We start from the raw sequence: 23,246 nt of genomic DNA, 5'->3' as shown, positions 1-23,246 counted from the left end.
CTGTTTCTTTCATATTTAGGTGAACAGATACATATGATAATAATTAATAAAACAAAAACAATGACTTCAAATTATATTTCAACAGTGCTCAGATTTTTTGGTTCTGGTCAGAATTCTGGCAGCAGTGTTTTGTATGAGCTGTAGCTGTCTAATGGTCTTTTTGGGGATCCCCGTAAGAAGTCCATTGCAGTAATCCACCCTGCTTGTGATGAAAGCATGAACAAGTTTCTCTAAGTCCTGTCTTGAGACAAAACATCTAATTCTGGCAATATTTGTGAGATGGTAGTAAGCTGATTTGCTTATCGCTTTCACGTGACTACTGAAATTAAGGTCAGACTCTAAAATTACACCAAGATTTCTGACTTTATTTTGTGTCTTTAGACCCCTAGAGTCAAGGTATGTGTTAACTTTGAGAGTTTCATATTTATTTCCAAATACAATGACTTCTGTTTTGTCTTTGTTTAACTGGAGGAAGTTTTGACGCATCCAACAGTTAATTTCATCAATGCATTTACATAGAGAGTCAATGGGGCTGTAGTCATTGGGTGACAGGGCTAAGTATATCTGGGTGTCATCTGCATAGCTGTGGTAAGCAATTTGGTTCTTTTTCATTATTTGACCAAGTGGGAGCATATACAAATTAAACAGAAGCGGTGCAAGAATTGAACCCTGTGGGACACCACATGTCATGGATGTCCACTCAGATTTATGGTTACCTATGTTCACATAGTAACCTCTTCCTTGTAGGTATGTTTTAAACCATTTGAGGACCATCCCAGAGAGCCCTACCCAGTTTTCCAGTCTATGTAAGAGTATGGTGTGATCTACTGTGTCAAAGGCAGCACTAAGATCTAGTAGCACCAGCACTGATATTTTACCTGAATCGGAGTTTAAGCGAATATCATTTATTATCTTTATGAGCACTGTCTCTGTGCTGTGATGCTGACGGAAACCAGATTGAAAATTGTCCAGATGGCCATTTGAGTTTAAGAATTTGTTCAGCTGATTAAAAACAACCTTTTCAATGATCTTGCCTATAAACGGAAGATTTGAGATTGGTCTGTAGTTGCTAAGTATGGTTTTGTCTAGGTTATTCTTTTTTAGGAGAGGCTTAACAACTGCTGTTTTTAATGACTCTGGAAAAATGCCTGTGATCAGAGAGGTATTTACTATTTTTAAGAGGTCAGTTTCTAAGCAGTTAAGTACCTTTTTGAGAAAAGATGTGGGGAGCGTGTCAAGGCTGCTAGTTGATGCTTTAAGATGTTGTACTGTTTCTTCCAAGGTTTTTATATCAATTATGTCAAATTCCGAGAGAATGGCTAATTTCTGAGGTTGTTGCAATGATATCTGACTGATCACAGTACAATATGAGGCCGTATTGATCGTCATTCTGATATTACTGATCTTCTCAGAGAAAAAGGTTGCAAACTCATTGCATTTGTTGTCAGAGAGCATTTCACTAGGAACTTGATTTGGGGGGTTTGTTAGTCTCTCTACAGTAGCAAAAAGAGTGCGAGTGTTGTTTATGTTTTTGTTTATAATGTTTGAAAAGAAGGTCTGTCTAGCTGTGCCTAGTTCTACATTGAAAGCACGAAGACTGTCCTTATAGATGCTATAATGTACTTCAAGTTTTGTTTTCCGCCACATACGTTCAGCTTTTCTGCATGTTCTTTTCATGTGCTGTACTGCTGTTGTGTTTCTCCAGGGTGCTTTACGTCTGCCAGTGATCACCTTGACCTTTACTGGAGCTATACCATCAATAGCATCTTTAACTTTTATGTTAAAGTTTTCAAGGAGAACATCAACAGAGTCTGCCGATATGTTTGGCAACATTGACAAAGCATTCATAAATACCTCACTGGTGTTCTCATTTATTAACCTTTTTTTAACATAGACAGATCTAGCATCAGTGGCAGGACAGATCAATAAATCAAAGTAAACACAGAAATGGTCAGATAGGGCTTCATCCTTGATTACAGTGGATGAAATGTGTAGACCCTTGCTAATGAGCAGATCAAGAGTGTGTCCCCGATTGTGTGTAGGACCTTGCACATGCTGGGTCAGATCAAAAGTGTTTAAAACATTTAACAGTTCAATTGCAGCATTGTTTTCTGCATTGTCTATATGAATATTAAAATCTCCAGCAATAACAAAATAATCAAATTCAGAGGAAATTGTTGATAAAAGTTCTGTGAACTCATCAACAAATGGTGAGGTGTATTTGGGAGGTCTATAAATAATTGTAAACAGAATGCGTGGTGTACCTTTTAAAGCAATACACAAATATTCAAAAGACTGGTAATCACCAAGTAACACTTGCTTGCATTGAAAGGCATCTTTGAATAAAGCAGCTATTCCTCCACCCCTTCTAATAACTCTACTGACACTTATAAAGGTAAAGTTGGGTGGGGCTGATTCATTGAGGACTGTAGCACTGCAGCTGTCATCTAACCAAGTTTCATTTAGAAACATAAAGTCCAGGTTGTTAGTGGTGATAAGATCATTAACTAAAAAGGATTTGTTCTTTAGTGAACGGATGTTCAGAAGTGCTAACTTAACAGTAACTGGTTTTGGCACTGTATCAATCTCAGAATGACGTATAATAGGCAGTAGATTAGATAGAATTGCTGTGCGGCTGGAGACGGCCTTCATCTTTCTATCACATGTCAGGACAGAGATAGGAAAAGCTAAAGGGACATCGGGCACCCGCTTGTTCTTAAAATATTTATGATTGTTACTGCTGACGTAGCGGGGACCCAACACACATCAGTTACCAGTGCTGTTTGCAGATGAGGGCTGGTGTGATCCCTGACGTTGAGGCAGAGGTCGGAGTGCTCTCTCAGATGGAGGGGGAGGGCGGGCTGGGCCCGAAGGCTTTGGTGGTTGAGGAGCCCGCCGTTTCTTGGTTGATATTTGGGGACTCGCAGCAATAGAGTGGGAGAGCTTTGTTCCAGCAAATACCAGTTTCTCCATTTTCTCTGAAAAGCCCAGAAGTGGTGATGTTGGAGAGAGGGAGAGAGAGTGTGACGACATCAGCTGTGATTCTGGTGTTCCTGAAGGCTGGGAGGGAGTGTTATCATTCCTCTGGTCATTATCAACAGAAACGTCCTTGGGTGTTGATTCACAATCCAGCTGTAGCGAGGTCTGTGGGCAAGGCTCAGCCTGAGCTGTGTCTGTGAACAGTAGTTGTGACTGCAGAGTTTTATCCTTGTCATCTGAATGTCCATCCAGGTGCTGGTGTGAAATCCTGTGGTCATTTCCGCTGTTCAGTAGTGGACTGGCACTCTCAGCTGATGGATGATGCATGGAGAAAAAGATATTGTCTTTAAGCAACCTAGCACCTATAGTTTTTTTGTGTGGATACCATCTGTGTTAAAAAGTTGCCTTTGGCTCCAGAAGATATTGAAATTGTCAATGTAATTCAGTCCTCTCATGGTGCAGGTTTTTTGCAGCCATGAATTTAAACTTAGTAGCCGAGAAAACATATTTGTTCCACGGGCTGGGAGAGGTCCACTGATGAAAGATTGAACTTTCTGTCTTGCAAGTGTTTCAAGAAGTTCGTTGAAATCCACCTTAAGGAGCTCAGACTGCTCTTTCCGAATATCATTCTTTCCCACATGTATGACAATCCGACTGACAGACTTATGTTTCATCAGAATGTTGCAAAGTTCCTTGTTAACATCAGAAACCGTTGCACGAGGAAAACAGTATGTACGGGTAGCCTTGCTTTCAAAGTTTCTGATAATATTGTCACCCACTATCAGCGTGCTTGGCTCGGCTGCTGTCTGAGCGGAGCGCCGCTGCCTGTATGATATTGAGCGTCTGTTAGCTCTGTAAGCTACTGACTGATGTGATCTGTGTCCATTAACATTTGGGGATTCTTCACCCAAACTCACAGGGCTCGAAATTGCGACCATTTTGGTCGCATATGCGACCGAAATTTAATCTGTGCGACCTTAAAATATATTTGGGAGCATTTGTGCGACTGCCCATTTTGTTGTGACGCGAGTTGATTGTGATCCTGCGTGCTGGCGCTGTCCCAGGTTCAGTGTTCTCTCCAACGATACATAACTAATCAAATTTCACCATTAAGTTCTTGCGTTTAATGAAGACCGCATATTGGCTAATATGAGCATCAGTCATTCCTTGTTGCCGTGAAGCGCGGAAATGTGAAAAGACGAACGCGTCGCGAGCATGACGAGAGCGAGCCGATTACAGCCAAGGTTATTACTGTATTTTTTGACGACGATCGGGATTCAAATGTAACTCCACCACCGGAAAATACGAGTTGACGTTAAACCTTTCAGAGAGAGTGGCTTAAAGATTTTGAGTGTCTCCGCTATGAAAATGTTACTTACTGTGTTTACTGTAAATCCTGTAAAACGGCGTTAATGGCGTAATCAAAACATTTTAAGCGCCAGACGTAAGTTACCTTGCTTAAACATGGCGAAAGTGCCAAAAACACAAGACGTGTCATGGTAAATGTGTTTATTATTGATGGAGACACCGACCTGTCTGTCAGTGTGTTTAATGGTGTATGTGCGCATGCGCTGGTGAATGGCCATTCGACAAACATCCTTGTGGTCCATGTTGCTGTGGAATACGACAATGCTGATGGTATGTTTTTGTTGTATTTTTTAAAACATTGCCTATTTAGTAGTAAAAGCATCCTGGTAATGCAGTTATCAATACCAATATATATTAGCCTTCTATCTTAGCGTCACTTTTGTAATGTCACAATAAATCAGTGTTTTACAAGTATGCTAGATTTTCTATGTAATCTAAATCATGATACCACTAATTGTTAAAATATTATTTATGCTATAATATTTCAACAGAATTTGAGTATTAATTTAGGAATTTATGCAGCAAAAAATAAAATACAATAAAATAGAAGACCAACTTTTAAATGCTGGCCATAGGACGTGTAAAGCCCGGTGGTGGTGTTTTATTTTTAATAAAATAAATCTATTAACATTTACATTGTAGTTGGGGTGCTTTTTAATTTTTGGATGTATGCGCCTACATTTTTGCTGGTGCTCCTAACTCTTTAAAGTTGGGAGCACCAGTGCTACCATATAAAAAAGTTAATTTTGAGCCCTGACTCATTAGTGCTTCAAATCTATTTTCAAGTTGTACAGGGGGTGGTAGAATACCAATATTGGCTACTCGAGTTGTACCCATATCTGGGGTAGATGATGCTAATGCAGCAATTTGTGACACTCGTGACAGTCTAATGTCTTGAGCACTTTTGGGTCTCGCACCCTGTTTATGCCATCGGTTTGTGTCCTCAATTACTTTAGGTTTCTCTGAGCTCACTATGACCTGTTTATAAGCATTAGGTTCACAGGACTCACCAGCTTTATGTTGAGAAGGACCACGATGAAGCTCCGCTGTATGTTCTGGCAGGGTCGGCAGCGCCACAAGTAACTTTGTTTCGAGAACCGCAATCTTTTGTAAAAGTCTGTGGCAGTTTGAGCAGCAGGTGGATTGAGATCCAAAAGAAGGCATTTTTTCTTCTTTTCTTCTGTTTGAGTGTGGGCAGCTGTGTTGTCCTGTTTTAGGATTGTCAGCTGCCGGCAATAGCAGACTGGTAGACTGCTATGATAGAAACCCCAAGTTGTTGAATATTCCAAATATCGATATAGTTCCAGGAATTTGTAGTTTTAGTTTGAGAGCCCAATTGTTTAGTTTGAGCACTGTGCTGAACTGCTGGTAGTTGAATCAAAAGATAAAAGCGAAAAAGCAAAAGGGCAAAGCACAGAGCGCAAGTAAAAGCGTCCGAGCAGTAGCAAAGCAGGAAGCACAAATTTATTCAAGATGCAGTACACATTTGCAATATGCAACAGTTCATTTGTTCATTTAGCAATTATTTGTAGGTCTGCCTAATGTTAATGCTGTTTAACATGATTAAATATATCTTTAATCTGCAGAAAGTATATTCAGTATAAAAATTCTCTGAATTGTTCATGAGATGCATCTTCAGCTCACTAACTTATGATGTCCTAATCTGTTTGTTTTTCGGCTGTTTTGGCCTACCTGTCGTTTTTAATTCTCCAAGTGACCAATTTAGAGGGAGTGATTTTGAAATGTGCCCATTTTGGATGGGGATGCTAGAGGCAGTCTGCCTGCGTGTTTGTTTGAATATGGATGCTTTTCTCTGTAGGCTTCCCACAGTGTTGGTATATTGTTTATGATAATAGCTGTAGGGAGGCTCATATTTTCTGGTTTTCGCATACATTTTTTATATGTATGAACAGACTTATTGGATTGTTACTATACAATATTGCAAACTTTGCAATGTTGAGTTCACAATTCACAATTTTGATTAGCAAATATGGGGTTTGTGTTTTTGCTTCAACACTAAAAATGCTGGGTTAAAAGGTATAACCCCAACCCACTGGGTTGTAATTTAAGCTATGGTGGGTTGCTTCAACCCAAAATGTTTGTTTTAACCCATCGTTGGGTCAAATACAAATATTTTCTGGGTTCATTTAACCCAAGTGATATCTATAATGGCAGATACTGTTCGCATCTCAGTATTTTTTGTAGATTAACAGGATGCAATAATTAACATACACTCACCTAAAGGATTATTAGGAACACCATACTAATACTGTGTTTGACCCCCTTTCGCCTTCAGAACTGCCTTAATTTTTACGTGGCATTGATTCAACAAGGTGCTGAAAGCATTCGTTAGAAATGTTGGCCCATATTGATATGATAGCATCTTGCAGTTGATGGAGATTTGTGGGATGCACATCCAGGGCACGAAGCTCCCGTTCCACCGCATCCCAAAGTTGCTCTATTGGGTTGAGATCTGGTGACTGTGGGGGCCACTTTAGTACAGTGAACTCATTGTCATGTTCAAGAAACCAATTTGAAATGATTCGAGCTTTGTGACATTATCCTGCTGGAAGTAGCCATCAGTGGATGGGTACTTGGTGGTCATAAAGGGATGGACATGGTCAGAAACAATGCTCAGGTAGGCTGTGGCATTTAAACGATGTCCAATTGGCACTAAGGGGCCTAAAGTGTGCCAAGAAAACATCACCCACACCATTACACCACCACCATCAGCCTGCACAAGGCATAATGGATTCATGTTCTCATTCTGTTTAACGCCAAATTCTGACTCTACCATCTGAATGTCTAAATATAGATCAAGACCCCTCAGACCAGGCAACATTTTTCCAGTCTTCAACTGTCCAATTTTGGTGAGCTCGTGCAAATTGTAGCCTCTTTTTTCTATTTGTAGTGGAAATTTCTGCTGTTGTAGCCCATTCACCTCAAGGTTGTGCGTGTTGTGGCTTTTCAAATGCTTTGCTGCATACCTTGATTATAACAAGTGGTCATTTCAGTCAAAGTTGCTTTTCTATCAGCTTGAATCAGTTTGCCCCATTCTCCTCTGACCTCTAGCATCAACAGGGCATTTTCAAAATATACAAAAATTGTAAATATACAAAAAAAATTCACTTATATATTTTTGGGCCATTTTTGTATATTTTGAAATATATAATATATAATAAGTAAATACATTTTAAAGCATTACAAAATATATTTAGCCCTCCATATATTTCAATCCAAGAAAAGAAAGAAAACCTTTGTAACCTGTAAACAGTTTTAAAAGGGTTCATATATTTAAAATATTTTTATTTATATAACATATGGGATGTAAAATTAGAAATATTTTTCTTGCCCTTGAAATACATTTTGAAATACATGTTGATATATGAAGGTTAAAACTAAATATTTTTCCAAAATCAAACATTTTATTTGAACTTTATTACCACCTTTATGAAAATTTTCTTTATTTTAAATTAAAATAAATACCTTTTGATGTAATATGTGAAAGGGAGATTCGAACCTTCGAATGAAAAATAGACACTGTTTTTTTCTGCAGGTTTTGAATGTGAGTCTCGAGGAAGGGGTGGAGGTGTTTTTGGAGGATCTGGGTAAATCTGTGCCCTCTGTCCTGGCCAACAGCTCGGTGTTATCCAGAGGCCTGGTGCTGCGCAGCTCCAGTAACCGAATCTCTGTGCACTTCAGCAGTGAACAGGCAACAGGACCGAGTTTTTTGCTTTTGCGGTACAAAGGTATGGTGACCTTTACCACACAACAAAAATCACTGTCTAAATCAGCATTCTGTCTTAAAGCAATATCAATTTACCTTCATTGTATGAGTACCACAGTGTATTCCTAAACGTGAAGAAGTCACCTTAAAACCATCCTCACATCTCAGCATCCTTTAGGTTTGGCAGCCACTTCTGGCCCAAAGCCTGTTGTGTTTTAATGCATACGTGAACTCTGCTAAACAGAGATCAATAGCGCTTCTTTCAGAGAGATTAAACTACTAGAGAGAGTCATAATGCATCGCTGTGCTCTATTGATATTTATGTGCTACGCTTAAATGCTTCTTTCAAACGGTCAAGGGCTTAATAAATTCTATTAAAGCCAGAGAGACGAAGTTTGGAGGCTATGAGGAGCACTGACAGGACCAAAGCAGTTAAATTAATGAAGCGTTTGCACGTGATGTCATCTCCACGATGGCCTTTGCTGGGGCATGGTTGGCCAGCACTTTACAAGGTGCACATTAAAGGACAAATGCTTTAACCTGTTGGACACCTTTAGCATGGAACACAACCCTGCATCTTATTAACCAATCAATCACCAGATTGAGTTTTTGCGGCATGCGATGGGACAGACTGCAACTGCATACAAAATTATGTTCAACTAATATTTAATGCTTCACATTGCTGCTATTTATTTATATTTAAGTCTCCAATTTTCTTAATGCCATTTAGTTTTGCATGCACACAATTGGCAACCGGCAAACGTCCATCACAAAGTTTAGAAGCAGCCGCTTTGCAGCAGTTTTTTTTTAATTGCCACAATGCAGAAATCAGCAAAAGTAAAAGCATTGACTTTTATAAGTAGACCTCAATCACGGACCATTTATTCTATTTTTTGACCGCCCTTGAATGCTTTTAACCCCTGTGATTTTCTTTCCATTGTTAAATCTGCCAGCGTCTGTCTGTTCGCTGATAGACTGACTGGATTAGTGTTATATAAGTCCTGGCATCTGTTGGCCGTAACCCGCGAGCGATGGATCTGCCCTGCTGTGCTCCTTCAACTGAGTGATTATTATTAGTAATGGCTAAACAATTGGGCATTATAGAACAGTAATCGCCATGGAAACAGTGATGATGGGTATTGTTATTTAATGCAGGACGGATGTTAGACTTTGCTTCGGCACGCACAGCCACTTGAACAATTGACAGGCAAAAGACGTTTAGGTCGGATTTATGCACCAGTCTGCTCAGTTTTGTGTTTCTGTTGCTTAACTGGTAGACAATGCCAACTAAGCACTAAGGTTGTGAGTTCGAATCCCCGAGCACACATACGGGTGATTCTCACAAAATTGAGATTTAGAAGGTGTCCAGCATCAGATTTGTTTTTGCACATATAAGATTAAGGTCTGAACTTACTATAACCGTTATTTTAGAGGATTTAAAAATATTTCTAAATTTTTAGATTATCATTATCAAAAATTATCATTACCGCAACATGAAATTACATTAAATATATGCATTTACAATCTCATGTTTCGGTAATGAGAACTAAAAAGTTTTCTAAGTTTTATGACAAAAAAAAATTCAACTTTTATCTGGATAGAAAAAATAAGAACTGCTGTGTCACAGTCAATTATGTCCCATCCAACAATTTTTTTTGTATTTGGTTCCTTGAGGGCTTAAACAATGATTGAAAATTGTTGCGGAGGATGAGAAAATTTTTCTTGGACATTTATATTCATTATTATTGTCTTTACATTTACCAATGATCACCAAATACCACATATTTCTTTACTGTAAATGCTTATAGTATAACATTCACTGAAGCTTTTTATTTTTTAGATTTTTTAATCATAAATATTTCCATGTCAAAGAACACAAATCCAGTCATGGACACGTTGCGGTAATGAAAATGTTCCCCTTAAATGTGGAAAAAACAACAAAATTGGTTTTAATGATGTCGTTTGAAATCCTGTACATGAAGAGATGTTTGTAACTGTATGCTTCTTATTTTGATACTCTTACTTGCAAAAGCATGTCATGCATCTTTTATTTTCTCTCTCTCTTTAGCTTTTCCTCTTAGTTGTATTTCTCCACGGGTTCCTGATAATGCCAACATGTCAGTCACTGATCTCCAGGTAGGAAGCGTGGCTTATTTCTTCTGTCTGAATGGATATCAGCTAAAAGGCTCCACCTCCATCACCTGCCAAAATGCTACCACGCCATACTGGAGTGGCAAAGAGCCTACGTGCCAAGGTAAGAGGAGACCACCTAAACCCCAAAGTTTTGTCTCACTTTGAGACAGTATTTTCGCCTCAAGAACGATCCACCTCGAAAGTTACATTTACCCTTGTAGCTCCTACAGTCTCATTAGTTTTTGGCAATCTCTGTCAATGCATAATGAAATAAATGGAAATTCATGCGGCAAATTCACAGCGGTTGCTCTCCGCCTCTTGTCTAGCTGCTTGCGGGGGAACGTTGAGAAATGCCACTCAGGGTCGGATCATCTCTCCCGGGTTTCCTGGAAACTACAGTAACAATCTGACGTGTCACTGGGTACTGAAGGCCCCCAAGGGCCATCGGCTCCACGTTCACTTTGAGAAAGTGGCACTGGCTGAGGACGATGACAGGCATGTGCGCTGTTGTTTGTGCATTTCTCAGCAAGTAATTTTGGTTTTAAAGACGTCTAATAGCTGTCAAAACACAGCCCATACATCTAGGATAAAACAAGGCAAATACCGTATATAACGTAGATTATAAACTGATGGCTATTGCTTGCTGGGTTGTGTTTATTTATAGTTTGGAGACAAAAAAGTCTCAGTTTTTTTCATTCTTTGTTGGATCAAATCATGCATGAATAAAGGCAATGATGTTTTTTCTATTAAAGCAAAAATAGGGCCATGATTAGTCTCTACAGTGATGCTTAATATTAAAACAATGAAAGTCCATTGTATGTCATTTAGATTGTAAGGCACCAGCCAACAATTCCTACATGTAAAGTGGCTTAATAAACAACATTATTTGTTAATGAAAATCTAAAAATGTACAGTTCATGTGTGGGCTGGATTTAAGGTTAGTGTTTATCAGTATCTCAGTATTAAAATTATGGCACTGAACAATCCACACCGTAACAGGGAAACAAAAGTGTGCATGTGAGGATTCATAACTTGAACTTGAAAATTTGTAGATTACGCTTTAAATGTTTAGTGATGATGACTTCTATTTTGCTTCCAGATTGATGATAAAGGATGGTAGGGACATTGACTCTTCGCCCCTGTATGACTCGTATGCATTGGAGTATCTGCCCAATGAAGGAGTGACCAGCAGTGGCAGAAATCTGTTTGTGGAATTCACCAGTGATGAATCGGGCACATGCACCGGCGTAGCTATAAGATATGAAGGTACAAGGACTCATCTAGAGCCTTAAATAATGACCGAAGTGATGCATAATTCACATTTTGGGTAAACATGAATTCGGTTCAACCTTGATATCTTTAAAGGACACATATTATGCCCATTTTTACTAGTTGAGATATAAGTCTCAGTTGTGCCCAGAATGAGTCTGTGATCACACAGATCATTGGTCATATCATGTCAAAAATGCCCTTATTTGGGTGTGTGTACCTTTAAATGCAAATGAGACTGCTCCTCATATTTTTCCCAAAATAGACAGTGGGCGCTCTCAGTTAAAATATATACAGTCTAAAGGGCCGTTCACATTATAACGATAACTATAATTATAAAAAATATAGTTTTGAAAATCGTTTTATATAAAAGGCACACCACCGAACTTTTTGGCCACTAGGGGGTGCTAGACATGTATTTTTCACATCTAGCTCCCATAGAGGCCACATGAGCCGCAGCACTGTCGCAAAGGAAAAGAAGACAACTCTTTAGGTCACAAAGTGTGCTTTCCAGCATGTCATATGAATATAATTTCATGGGTTTTATTTTATTTCAAACGCCAAAAGATCGCGTAGCTCACATTTTCAAGCCAGTTGTAACGGAGGTCGCTTGGTTAAAGTTTATATAAAAATATTGCCTTAAAGGGGAATCGATCCCGGCTCGCCCGTGCTGTAGGTCCATGACGCAGATTTTTGTAGTTTTCTTTTTGTTCTCGAGTTGCTACCAGAAACCCCAAGTTTAAACCTACTAGTAAAAGCAATACAGACCTCGTCAGGCTACGATAGAGATGTCATTCAACCTATTTTAAGTCGATGTACCATCACAAGGGGCTTGAAAAATATATTATGAAGGTTGAAAAACTACAAAGTGTCACTTTAAAGACAAAGCGGAGTTTACACCATAACTATAACGATAAAGATACAACGAACGATATCGGCAGGGTCCCTTTCTGAGATCAAATCTATTTGAACTTCAAATGACAGTGGAAAAGCTCAATGCGGAGGTCTATAACATAAAATTACCTCGGGTATCCAGCGCTGATGCGGTTGCTGTGAAATTTACTACGTAATGCTTTTTTCCTACCACACTGACTACACCAAAAGGTAAGATATTAACTTAGATTACACAAACTAGATTCACTGTTTAGACATCTGCTGGTTACCCGCTGTGTAAATGCAACAAGAACAGCATATTTACATATTCAGTAACATGTAAACAATTGCAAAAGTTTTATTTACAAGAAATATCCAATAAAAGTTCATGTCATTAAAGGCAAGTATTTGTTCGAGTGCCCTGCACGTGGGCGAATTAGCATAAAGTTATCGTTATAATGTGAACGCTAATATAGTTATCGTTATAGTAAACATTATAGTTATCAATATAATGTGAATGGCCCTTAACTGTGTGTTCACACCAGGTGCGGAAGAGGCGGCAAAACCGCACTATTCGCACGTAGTTGGACGCTTGAACATTTTGTGTTTACTCGTTTCATTCACGCGTAAATTTCGCTTCATGGAAGGGGCTTATATAGCTCAAATTGAGTAATCTTACCAAATTGTTCGACCTCCTCACTCACTTTCTTCCAAACAAGATCCTTTCAATTCCCGCAACAGTACGAAGATGTCTCGTGTAGCGACGATGATTGTCCTCCATTGTTGTTTTGTTTTTCTGCCTCCGCTTGCTTCCTGTAATGACGTCCTTGCTAGCTCCTGATTGGTTAACGCGGCATGAAAATCTGTCAAAGTTCAGATTCTTAAATTCGCTCGGAACGCACCATCCGCGCCATGCCTTCCGCCAGCGCAATTCTTGCTTACCGTGCCGCAGGATGCCTATTCGCGTCTTTGCATTGACTTACATGTAAATCACTCACGCTTGCCGCCTCTTCCGCGTCTGGTGTGAACGCACCATAAGACAATAGTATCTCACTATTGAGATATGGCGGACAGCGTTCAACTCGCATAGAGTGGAAACTATGGTAATGCAGGACAGTCAGTGGCCATGGGCTGGGCTTTATCAGTGTGATGTCACATTAACAAGAGAATCAAAACAGCATGTCTACTGGACTACGTTGGTTTAATGTGGATTTAAAATGGAGTGGGTAGATTTTTTGTATTGTAGGGTGGTTGTGTTCACACACTGCCAGCGTAAATGTGGATTTTGCATAATAGGTGCCATTTAATATTGACTGAGTAAGATTATGTCAAAGATTGAAATCAATGAGTAAACAAACATTGATGTTCCTAATCTCATCATTAGATTATGAGACTTTGTATAAGTGTTTTACTCTAAGAAATGTCTGTCCTACAGCGTTTGCAAAGGGCAGCTGTTACGAGCCGTTTGTGAAGTATGGAAATTTCTCCACGAGTGATCCCGCGTTTGGTGTCGGTTCTGTAGTTGAGTTCTCCTGTGAACCGGGTTACACGCTGGAGCGGGGCGCTGGTATTTTAGAGTGCGTCAACTTGGACAATCCCCAATGGAACGAGACGGAACCGGCGTGCCGAGGTAACTGTGTGTGCATAATCACGGCTAAATATTACTTTAGGTTTTGTGTCACACTAAACTTTGGATCTTTCATTTTGCATTACAGCTGTCTGCAGTGGAGAAATAACGGATTCGGCCGGAGTGGTGCTGTCTCCAAACTGGCCTGAAGCATATGACAAAGGTCAAGACTGTATTTGGGGTCTGCACGTGGATGAAGACAAGAGATTCATGCTGGATGTCCAGGTGTGAGTATAAGAACCTTGTGCTACACGGTTAAAGGGACATTCCACTTTTTTGAAAATATGCTAATTTTCCAGCTCCCCTAGAGTTAAACATTTCATTCTTACCGTTTTGGAATCCATTCAGCTGATCTGACGCTAGCTCTTTTAGCATAGCTTAGCACAATCCATTGAATCTGATTAGACTATTAGCATCGCGCTAAAAAATAACCAAAGAGTTTTGATATTTTTCCTATTTAAAACTTGACTCTTCTGTAGTTACATTGTGTACTAAGACTGACGGAAAATTTAAAGTTGCGATTTTCTAGGCAGATATGGCTAGGAACTATACTCTCATTCTGGCGTAATAATCAAGGACTTTCCTGATGTAACATGGCTGCAGAAGGCACAGCGATATCACGCACTGCCCGAAAATAGTCCCCTTGATTACTTTCAATGGCAGGGGACTATTTTTTTAAATAGGAAAAATATCGAAACTCTTTGGTTATTTTTTAGCGAGATGCTAATGGTCTAATCAGATTCGGTGGATTGTGCTGAGCTATGCTGGGGGTGCTAGCCCCAGACCGGCTGGGTGGATTCCAAAGCGGTAGGAGTCAGGTGTTTAACCCTAGGGGAGCTGGAATGAGCATATTTAAAAAAAAAAAGTGGAATGTCCCTTTAAAATCTCACCCCTTTTTATATAACAAGTGCTTTAAGTGTTTTGTGATTATCTGAGTTTTCAAACTCATAATTTGTGTGTGTCTATATATGGACAGATGGCTGGCTGTGTATTTTCGGGCTGCCTGTTTGTTATTGTGTTGAAACCTGTTTTTCCTCTAATGAGAATGCTTTCAATTCCCCATTAGCATTCGGTGCAGTTCACCAGCTTTCAATTACGAGGGAACAGTGTGAGTAATGACAGCAGATTAATTGATTTAGCACAGACATGGAGGCCACCGCCGGACTCATTAACACTGAGCGTTAATGGGCCGACACACAGGTGACAGACTGTGCAGGTCGCACCTGCAAGTGGTCCTTCATCAGTGGGGCTTTTTTAATATCTCAATGTGTAATGGCTTTGTTGTATTGCGGTTGTGAGTACGGTATACAGTACTGTGCGAAAGGCCCCATTGACTTCCATAGGAAAACAGAATACTATAAAAGTCAATGGGGCCTTTGATCGGTTTGATTACAAACATTCATCAAAGTATCTTTGTGTTCATCAGAAAAAAATTAATGTATACAGGTTTGTAACAACATGAGAGTGAGTAAATGATGACAGAATTTTCATTTTGGGGTGAACTATTCCTTTAACATTTAACACAGCTTTACCGGCTTACAACCATATCCTGGGAACTCTAAAACATGTATCTTGGATCTTGGGTTTGTATTTTGTTTCTGCTGCTTACTGAGGATTCTGCCTGTTTGTTTCCCCCCGTATTACCTTAAATAAATCTTGTTTCTTTGCAGAATATCACATATCCCCCTCGACAGATGAGCGTAACTAAACTTTGTCCTTTATTGCCATTTAGCATGACAGAATGCAAAACATGATGGATTCTCGGCGTTGAGACTCTGTAGTTTGTTTATCCATTGCATTAGTCATGTTAGTTTGAAAAATGAAGATGAATTGGGGAATGACATTACTAAACCATCTGGGGAAAATGCAGCTGGTCATGTGATGCCTCCTTCTGTTAGAAATGCATCATTCTTCTTCATTAAATGGTTCATACACAAACAAATTTAACCTTCGCACCAAACCAGGATGTTTTTTTTCTTTCACGGAAAACATATTTTGTTCAGGTATGGATTCCCAAGAAACTTATCTATATCTTAAAGGTGCAGTGTGTAATTTTTAGAAGGATCTTTTGACAGAAATGCAAAATAATATACAAAACTATATTATCAGGGGTGTATAAAGACCTTTTATAATGAACCGTGTGTTAATTATCTTAGAATGAGACCTTTTTATCTACATACACCGAGGGTCCCCTTACATGGAAGCCGCCATTTTGTGCCGCCATTTTACTACAGAAGCCCTTAACGGACAAATTTTTTTACTAAGTTGTCTCCGAAGATGACATGTTTGTTCGGTGGCGACTACCGTAGCTTTTCTATGTGTTTCAAAAGCGACGGGTGAGCAGTGGATTAAGCCATTGGTTGCGATTCGCAACCTCACCACTAGATGCCACTAAAATTTACACACTGCACCTTTAAATGTAACTGTAAGTTGATTTAGTTAAGTGAAAAAAAGGGTAGTCCAAAATACTACCAATGTCATGTAATTTGTGTTTTATATTCTAAGTCTAATGCTTAGCCAGACAAAACCAAACACAAAATTTAATAATGTACATGCATTTGTGATGTTTCATCAGTCTTCATTTAGGAATGAATGACATGCTGACGTTTTATGATGGGGAGGACCTGACGGCCAACATCTTGGGCCAGTACAGTGGTTTCCTTCCTCGATTTAGTCTCTACACCTCCACAGCCGATGTGACCATCCAGTTTCAATCTGATCCAGCTTCTAACATCTACGGCTACAACAACGGCTTTGTGGTGCATTTCTTTGGTAGGTGACACTATAAATGTATATAAAGGAAATACACTCACTTAAAGGATTATTAGGAACACCTGTTCAATTCCTCATCTAATCAACCAATCGCATGGCAGTTGCTTAAATGCATTTAGGGGTGTGGTCCTGGTTAAGACAATCTCCTGAACTCCAAACTGAATATCAGAATGGGAAAGAAAAGTGATTTAAGCAATTTTGAGCGTAGCGTGGTTGTTGGTGCCAGATGGGCCGGTCTGAGTATTTCACAATCTGATCAGTTACTGGGATTTTCACTCACAACAATTTCTAGGGTTTACAAAGAATGGTGTGAAAAGGGAAAAACATCCAGTATGCAGCCGTCCTGTGGGCGAAAATGCCTTGTTGATGCTAGAGGTCAGAGGAGAATGGGCCGACTGATTCAAGCTGATAGAAGAGCAACTTCGACTGAAATAACCACTTGTTACAACCGAGGTATGCAGCAAAGCATTTGTGAAGCCACAACACGCACAACCTTGAGGCAGATGGGCTACAACAGCAAGACCCCACCGGGTACCACTCATCTCCACTACAAATAGGAAAAAGAGGCTACAATTTGCACAAGCTCACCAAAATTGGAAAGTTGAAGACTGGAAAAATGTTGCCTGGTCTAATGAGTCTCGATTTCTGTTGAGACATTCAGATGGTAGAGTCAGAATTTGGCGTAAACAGAATGAGAACATGGATCCATCATGCCTTGTTACCACTGTGCAGGCTGATGGTGGTGGTGTAATGGTGTGGGGGATGTTTTTTTGGCACACTTTAGGCCCCTTAGTGCCAATTGGGCATCGTTTAAATTCCTCGGCCTACCTAAGCATTGTTTCTGACCATGTCCATCCCTTTATGACCACCATGTACCCATCCTCTTATGGCTACTTCCAGCATGATAATGCACCATGTCACAAAGCTCGAATCACTTCAAATTGGTTTCTTGAACATGACAATGAGTTCACTGTACTAAAATGGCCCCCACAGTCACCAAATCTCAACCCAATAGAGCATCTTTGGGATGTGGTGGAACGGGAGCTTCTGCCCAGGATGTGCATCCCACAAATCTCCATCAACTGCAAGATGCTATCCTATCAATATGGGCCAACTTTTCTAAAGAATGCTTTCAGCACCTTGTTGAATCAATGCCACGGAGAATTAAGGCAGTTCTGAAGGCAAAAAGGGGTCAAACACAGTATTAGTATGGTGTTCCTAATAATCCTTTAGGTGAGTGTATATAAATACCCATCACATATACACTTTCAGATATAAAGGTACAAAAGTTTTCACTGGGACAGTGCCTTTTGAAAGGTCATTATATGTACTATTTTGATACATTTGAGGTACCAACATGCAGATTTTAGATACAAAAGTGTACTTTTTAAAAAGGTACCACCCCAGTAACACATTTTGTACCTTCTTGTACCTTTTTTCTAAGAGTGCATGATATATAAATAAATTGACTGAAAACACAGAAATCTCCTGGCCAACTGTATTTTCCCCAAAATAAAAATGAAACATGTTTGGAGAGGGGGTGATGAGCCTCTAGTGCCATAGAAATGCCAAGCTGCTTGGCGATGCCAGTCACTGGCACCGACTCTTAGCTATTCTCTCACAGCAGCACCATTTACATGCAAAACTAAACAGTAAACATGCCAAATCTAAATAACACATTTTTCCATATTTTTCTCTCTCTGTCTTCCGAATACCAGAAGTGCCACGTAACGACACCTGCGCAGAGCTTCCCGAAATCCCCAATGGCTGGAAGAGCACATCTCATCCTGACATGACCCACGGAACCGTGATCACCTACCAGTGCTACCCAGGGTTTCGTCTGCAGGGTTCGGAGATCCTAATGTGCCAGTGGGATCTAACGTGGAGTGGAGACGTACCCATCTGTGAGAAAAGTGAGAGCTAATGACGCCCTTAAAGGTCACGGCAGATCATTAGTGTTTAATTGACACTGGAAACGTTTTGATGCGCTGTTGTGTTAGCAGCACTAAAGGTCATGGGTTTGATCCATAGGGAACATATCTGATAAAATGCACTTTGGATATTACTGTCTGCCGAATGCAAAAATGGAAAACCTGCTGCATAGAATTAAAGCAGTTCAGCTGCCACCTACTGGTGAAATTAGGTAAAAACAGCTTAATGTTATAATAGATGCCAATTTACTTCAATTCCATCAACATAATGACATGAAAACAAGCATTTATTGCTCCAGTGGGTCAATAAGCTTATAAACGCTGTTAAAAGTTGCTAAAGTTAGGTGCTTGTTAAATAAATGTAAGGCTTTTGAGTGTTCATGCAGTTTTTTGGTGTTTTTACTCAAAGTTGTGTTAAGTCATTTAACATTTTCATTTTAACAGTTTAATTTTTTTGTTACGTTTGTTCAGTTATGTCATGTGAGGATCCAGGGCTGGTGCAGAACAGCCACAGAACTGTGACCGGTTCTCGTTTCACTGTGGGGTCTTCAGTGGAATATATTTGTAATAAAGGTTACTCGCTTTCTGGCCCTGGAGTGCTCACGTGCTACAGCCGAAATACTGCAGACCCGAAGTGGAGTGAAAGACTGCCCAAATGTGTTCGTAAGTATATAAGTAGATGATCCTTGACATTCACACTTATCTGCGCTGCCTTAATGCTATATTGTTTTATAAAGTTTGATCCAGCTCTGAAGCTAAAACAACCTATACATTGTTTTTTCCAATTGCACACTCATTCAGATTCTACATTTTACTGCCACCTAGTGGACTTTGGATGAACTCAATATTTATGAATATTGATATTTATAGTTACATGATAGATACATGTTGTGCTGTGTTTGTATTCAGATGTTGAACCGATGTCTTTACGTTTTGCTCTAGCTGAACGATACGAACCCTGCAGTAATCCGGGCGCCCCGTCCACAGCTATCCAGAGTTCAGAGAAAGCTTTTTTCCAGGCAGGAGAGTCTTTGAGTTTCACCTGCCGTGCAGGCTATGAGCTCCGGGGTGAATCCACCATCCACTGTCTCCCTGGACATCCATCACAGTGGAGCAGTGTGCCCCCTATGTGCAGAGGTAAGAACTGCACTCTTAAAATGAATGTCTTTTTGCTTCCATTGACTTCCATAGTAGGAAAACAAATATTATGGAAGTATTGTGATAAAATGATGAAAATATTTTGATAAATGATGGTAAGCACACAGTTGACGTTGCCCAATTGAATTCCATCTTATTTGTTTTTCCTACTATGGAAGTCAATGGTTACAATCAGCTGTGTGCTTATACCATCATTTATCAAAATATCTTCTTTTGTGTTCATCAAAAAAAAAATAAGTTCAAACAGGAACAACATAAGGATGAGAAAATAATAAAATAATGACAGAATTGTCATTTTTGGTGAACTATCACTTTAAATTATGTTCTGTACCGTTTGAAAAGTAAAGGTTTGTTTTGTAAGCATAAGGCAAGCACAGATAATACATTTTCCTAATGAATTCATGAATTGAAAGCTATTTCAGATGATGTTTGCCCAGTGGAAAATTTATTAGAAGCATTTAGGTAAAATGGACTTTCAATTACAAGTGCATGCATAATAATCTCCATTAATGCGTGCAATGTAGATCTTGTTTTTTTACACTGTTTGTCAGTGCTGATGTTTTATTAATCATTTATTTTTAGCGTTTCTTGTTATTGCTGTTTTGCAGCCTCATCTGGAATCATAGATGAACACAAACAAAATGGTGACATCTTTTTTTTAAATTCTCATATTTAGTATTATCCATATATAGATTAATGTAAAGTTTCCACCATCCATAAACCTCATGAGTTGTTATGATTTATTGTGTAGATCTCATTTTAACCCTGTGTAATTTTTACTTTATACAGTAGCTGCTGGAGCAGAATTTGGTGTGAATATTGCCATCGCAGTTCTGATTCCTGTCGCAGTAGTGCTAATACTTCTCCTGGGCGTTTTCCTCTGCGTCTCGATGTAAGTTGCAATTTTGGTTTTAAATAGTGATGTATATTGGAAATCATCTCTCTACAGTAGGTCCAAAGAGAGATGGTATAGTTTTATGTACATGATATTTGCTTGTTTTTTATAAGGTTGTTTTCTTTGTCTCTAGAACTCAAAGCAAGACCTTTCGACTTCCTGGCTCTTCTTCTCCACCTTACGACAACGTGACTGAAGAATCTGCATTTGACAACCCCGTTTATGAGACAGGAGTAAGTATGGATGACATGAACTTGAGAGATGTGGGCTCACACAACACCATCGTCCTGTCCTGATCTACCCTACCTGCCATTCTGTCATTCACCACCAGCAGAGGGAGCCATTTTGTCACATTGTCTGCCATTACATCATCTGACTGATAACACAAACTAATATAAATAAATGTATGGATTGAATGCACTGGAGGTTTTAAGTGTCTGAGAAATGTATAAATGTAATGTAATTCATTTTTGCTATCATGTAAGTCATTAGTATTTATGTATGTTTCTGTTTATTAGTATCTGAAAATACTTTGTGATAATAATTCCAGTATCATAATGGCACCAAAAATTTATTAAATACTAATTATATCATAGCAAACTTATAACTATTTAACTTATAAGTATTTATTTGTATGTCTTGTGTTTAATGATTCTTCATAACTCTCTTGGACAACACAATTTCATTCAAACATAATTTTAATTTTTATCATTTTTTATTTAAATGACAAGGACTTGCATTTGTTTGCACATTAGAAATTACATTTATGAGACCTTGCCATAACTAACATTATGATACAATGCTTTGTTCATGTGTTTCAAGTACACCCATACAGCTTTACACTGTTCTGACAGGCAAGCGATCACAAGTCTGTGGTCCTGTAATAATTTGTTTATCTTTCAGGATGCAAGGCAATATGAGGTGTCTATGTAGAGTCCATTTGTCACACCTCGCCGAATAGATAACATCTCAACTTTTCTTCATTCTGCTGGACCACTGTACAGTTTCTCAAGAGGACTTTAGTCAGAACATTGGAGGCAGAGGCCCATCTTGTAGCCTTTTCTCTGGTAAAAAACAACAAGACTTACACTTTGAAGTTGGACAATATCATGAAGCACTAGATTCTTGTTGGGCAAATGTGAAAACGGTTTTCCCTCACATGCAGCAAAACCCATGGGACTCACTAGTGATGATGACAAACTCATGTCTTTGTTGGATTATAACACACTGGTGTTATTGCATGGGAGGTTCTTTGCAGAAATCTTTGTAAATAAAGACTTTAGACAACAAGAGTCTGTTGTGTGTTTATTATGCAATATTAGATGTAGTTCTAATAAACACTCAATCTTTTGCTTCTTATGGTATAAGCACCCTATCACATTAGTATTCCCTTAAAAATAAAGGTTCCTAAATTGTCTTTGTTGGGTTGTATGGTAACATTCACAACTGTTTTTGTTGCAAAAGACTAAAAATGTAAGAAATTGTTATTTTAAGAAACTTTGAAAGTTTGTGGGGGGAACCAAAGTGGTCTATGACATCACTGCAAAGAACCATTTTTAGCATATTTACGTTCTTTAAAATCTAAGATTAGAATTTTATTATTTAGATTATAAATAATGAAAATATATGTAAATAAACACGAATAAATGTATTTATATAGTCCAAATTATGAATGATTGTATGATTAAATGAATGAATGAATGAATGAATGAACAAATGCATTAATTCATGAATAAATTAATGAATGTCCCTATAATGTCAATAATCTCTAATTAAAAGTTTATAACTAACTTAGTCTTGCTATAAAATATATATGCTATAAAACTGTACCATAAGGAATGTTTAATATTTGCATCCATCCATCTTCAAATTTTGCTTCATTTCCTCCCTATCACGTATTGGTTCATATACGGTCACGACACGAGCTAATCAGAAGCCAGAAAATACCACAATACAAAGAAGCTCGAACATGTAAACAAACGGGATGACCATCTCTGTTTAAAACTCTTATCGGTTAATGTGTTAAACAAATGTCCAAAATTTCACAGAAACGGCACGTTACGGGTGCACACACTGATTCTATTAACAGAGAAGATATTAAACGGAGAAAAAGCGCAAGATGGCTCCTCTGCTGACTGGTCGTGTAGTGATGTCTGATTCGCGAATGAATCGGTGTTTTGAATTGACTCTTTTAAATGATTCGTTCAGACAAATTAGGTTAGAAGAACAAAAACTGAGGGTAATACTTTTGTAGTTAGTAACACGGTGGAACCACAAACAATACAATAACTATGTAACAAAAATTAAGCTATTTCTACGTTTAATAATAAAGATAAATATTTAGAAATTTTAGAAAGTAAATAGTTGAGAGCTATTTAGAATAAACGAGTGTATAACATACGTTTAACAGGAAAGCATAGTAATAAAGTATTACTCACGTAAATGTTTATTTTTCTGCAAAAATTTAACAGCAAACTGAAAATTACGTATCGTAACGGTTCATTGAGACGAACC

General features: G+C 38.7%; 1 protein-coding gene across 4 annotated transcripts in view; it reads left to right on the top strand.

Annotated features, from left to right (window-relative positions):
* sez6a (seizure related 6 homolog a) overlaps positions 1-22,022 on the top strand; it is a 50,026-nt gene extending 28,004 nt beyond the window's left edge. For 2 of the 4 annotated variants that reach the window (XM_055207967.2, XM_073874454.1), the window contains exons 4-16: positions 7,904-8,096; positions 10,143-10,328; positions 10,534-10,702; positions 11,307-11,473; positions 13,785-13,979; positions 14,065-14,203; positions 16,552-16,748; positions 18,467-18,661; positions 19,151-19,342; positions 19,622-19,816; positions 20,446-20,481; positions 20,627-20,729; positions 20,866-22,022. In XM_055207967.2, coding sequence (XP_055063942.2) covers positions 7,904-8,096; positions 10,143-10,328; positions 10,534-10,702; positions 11,307-11,473; positions 13,785-13,979; positions 14,065-14,203; positions 16,552-16,748; positions 18,467-18,661; positions 19,151-19,342; positions 19,622-19,816; positions 20,446-20,481; positions 20,627-20,729; positions 20,866-21,028 — 2,130 coding nt within the window. In that variant the 3' untranslated portion in view covers positions 21,029-22,022. The remainder of the gene's footprint in view (positions 1-7,903; positions 8,097-10,142; positions 10,329-10,533; positions 10,703-11,306; positions 11,474-13,784; positions 13,980-14,064; positions 14,204-16,551; positions 16,749-18,466; positions 18,662-19,150; positions 19,343-19,621; positions 19,817-20,445; positions 20,482-20,626; positions 20,730-20,865) is intronic. The other 2 variants (XM_073874453.1, XM_073874452.1) reach the window with 2 other exon arrangements.
* Positions 22,023-23,246: the final 1,224 nt, after the last annotated feature.

Source organism: Misgurnus anguillicaudatus, chromosome 12 (assembly GCF_027580225.2).
Source record: "Misgurnus anguillicaudatus chromosome 12, ASM2758022v2, whole genome shotgun sequence".
NCBI lineage: Eukaryota > Metazoa > Chordata > Actinopteri > Cypriniformes > Cobitidae > Misgurnus > Misgurnus anguillicaudatus.
The sequence above is the reverse complement of the archived record's forward strand: the minus strand, read 5'-3'. Positions and strand labels throughout refer to the sequence as shown.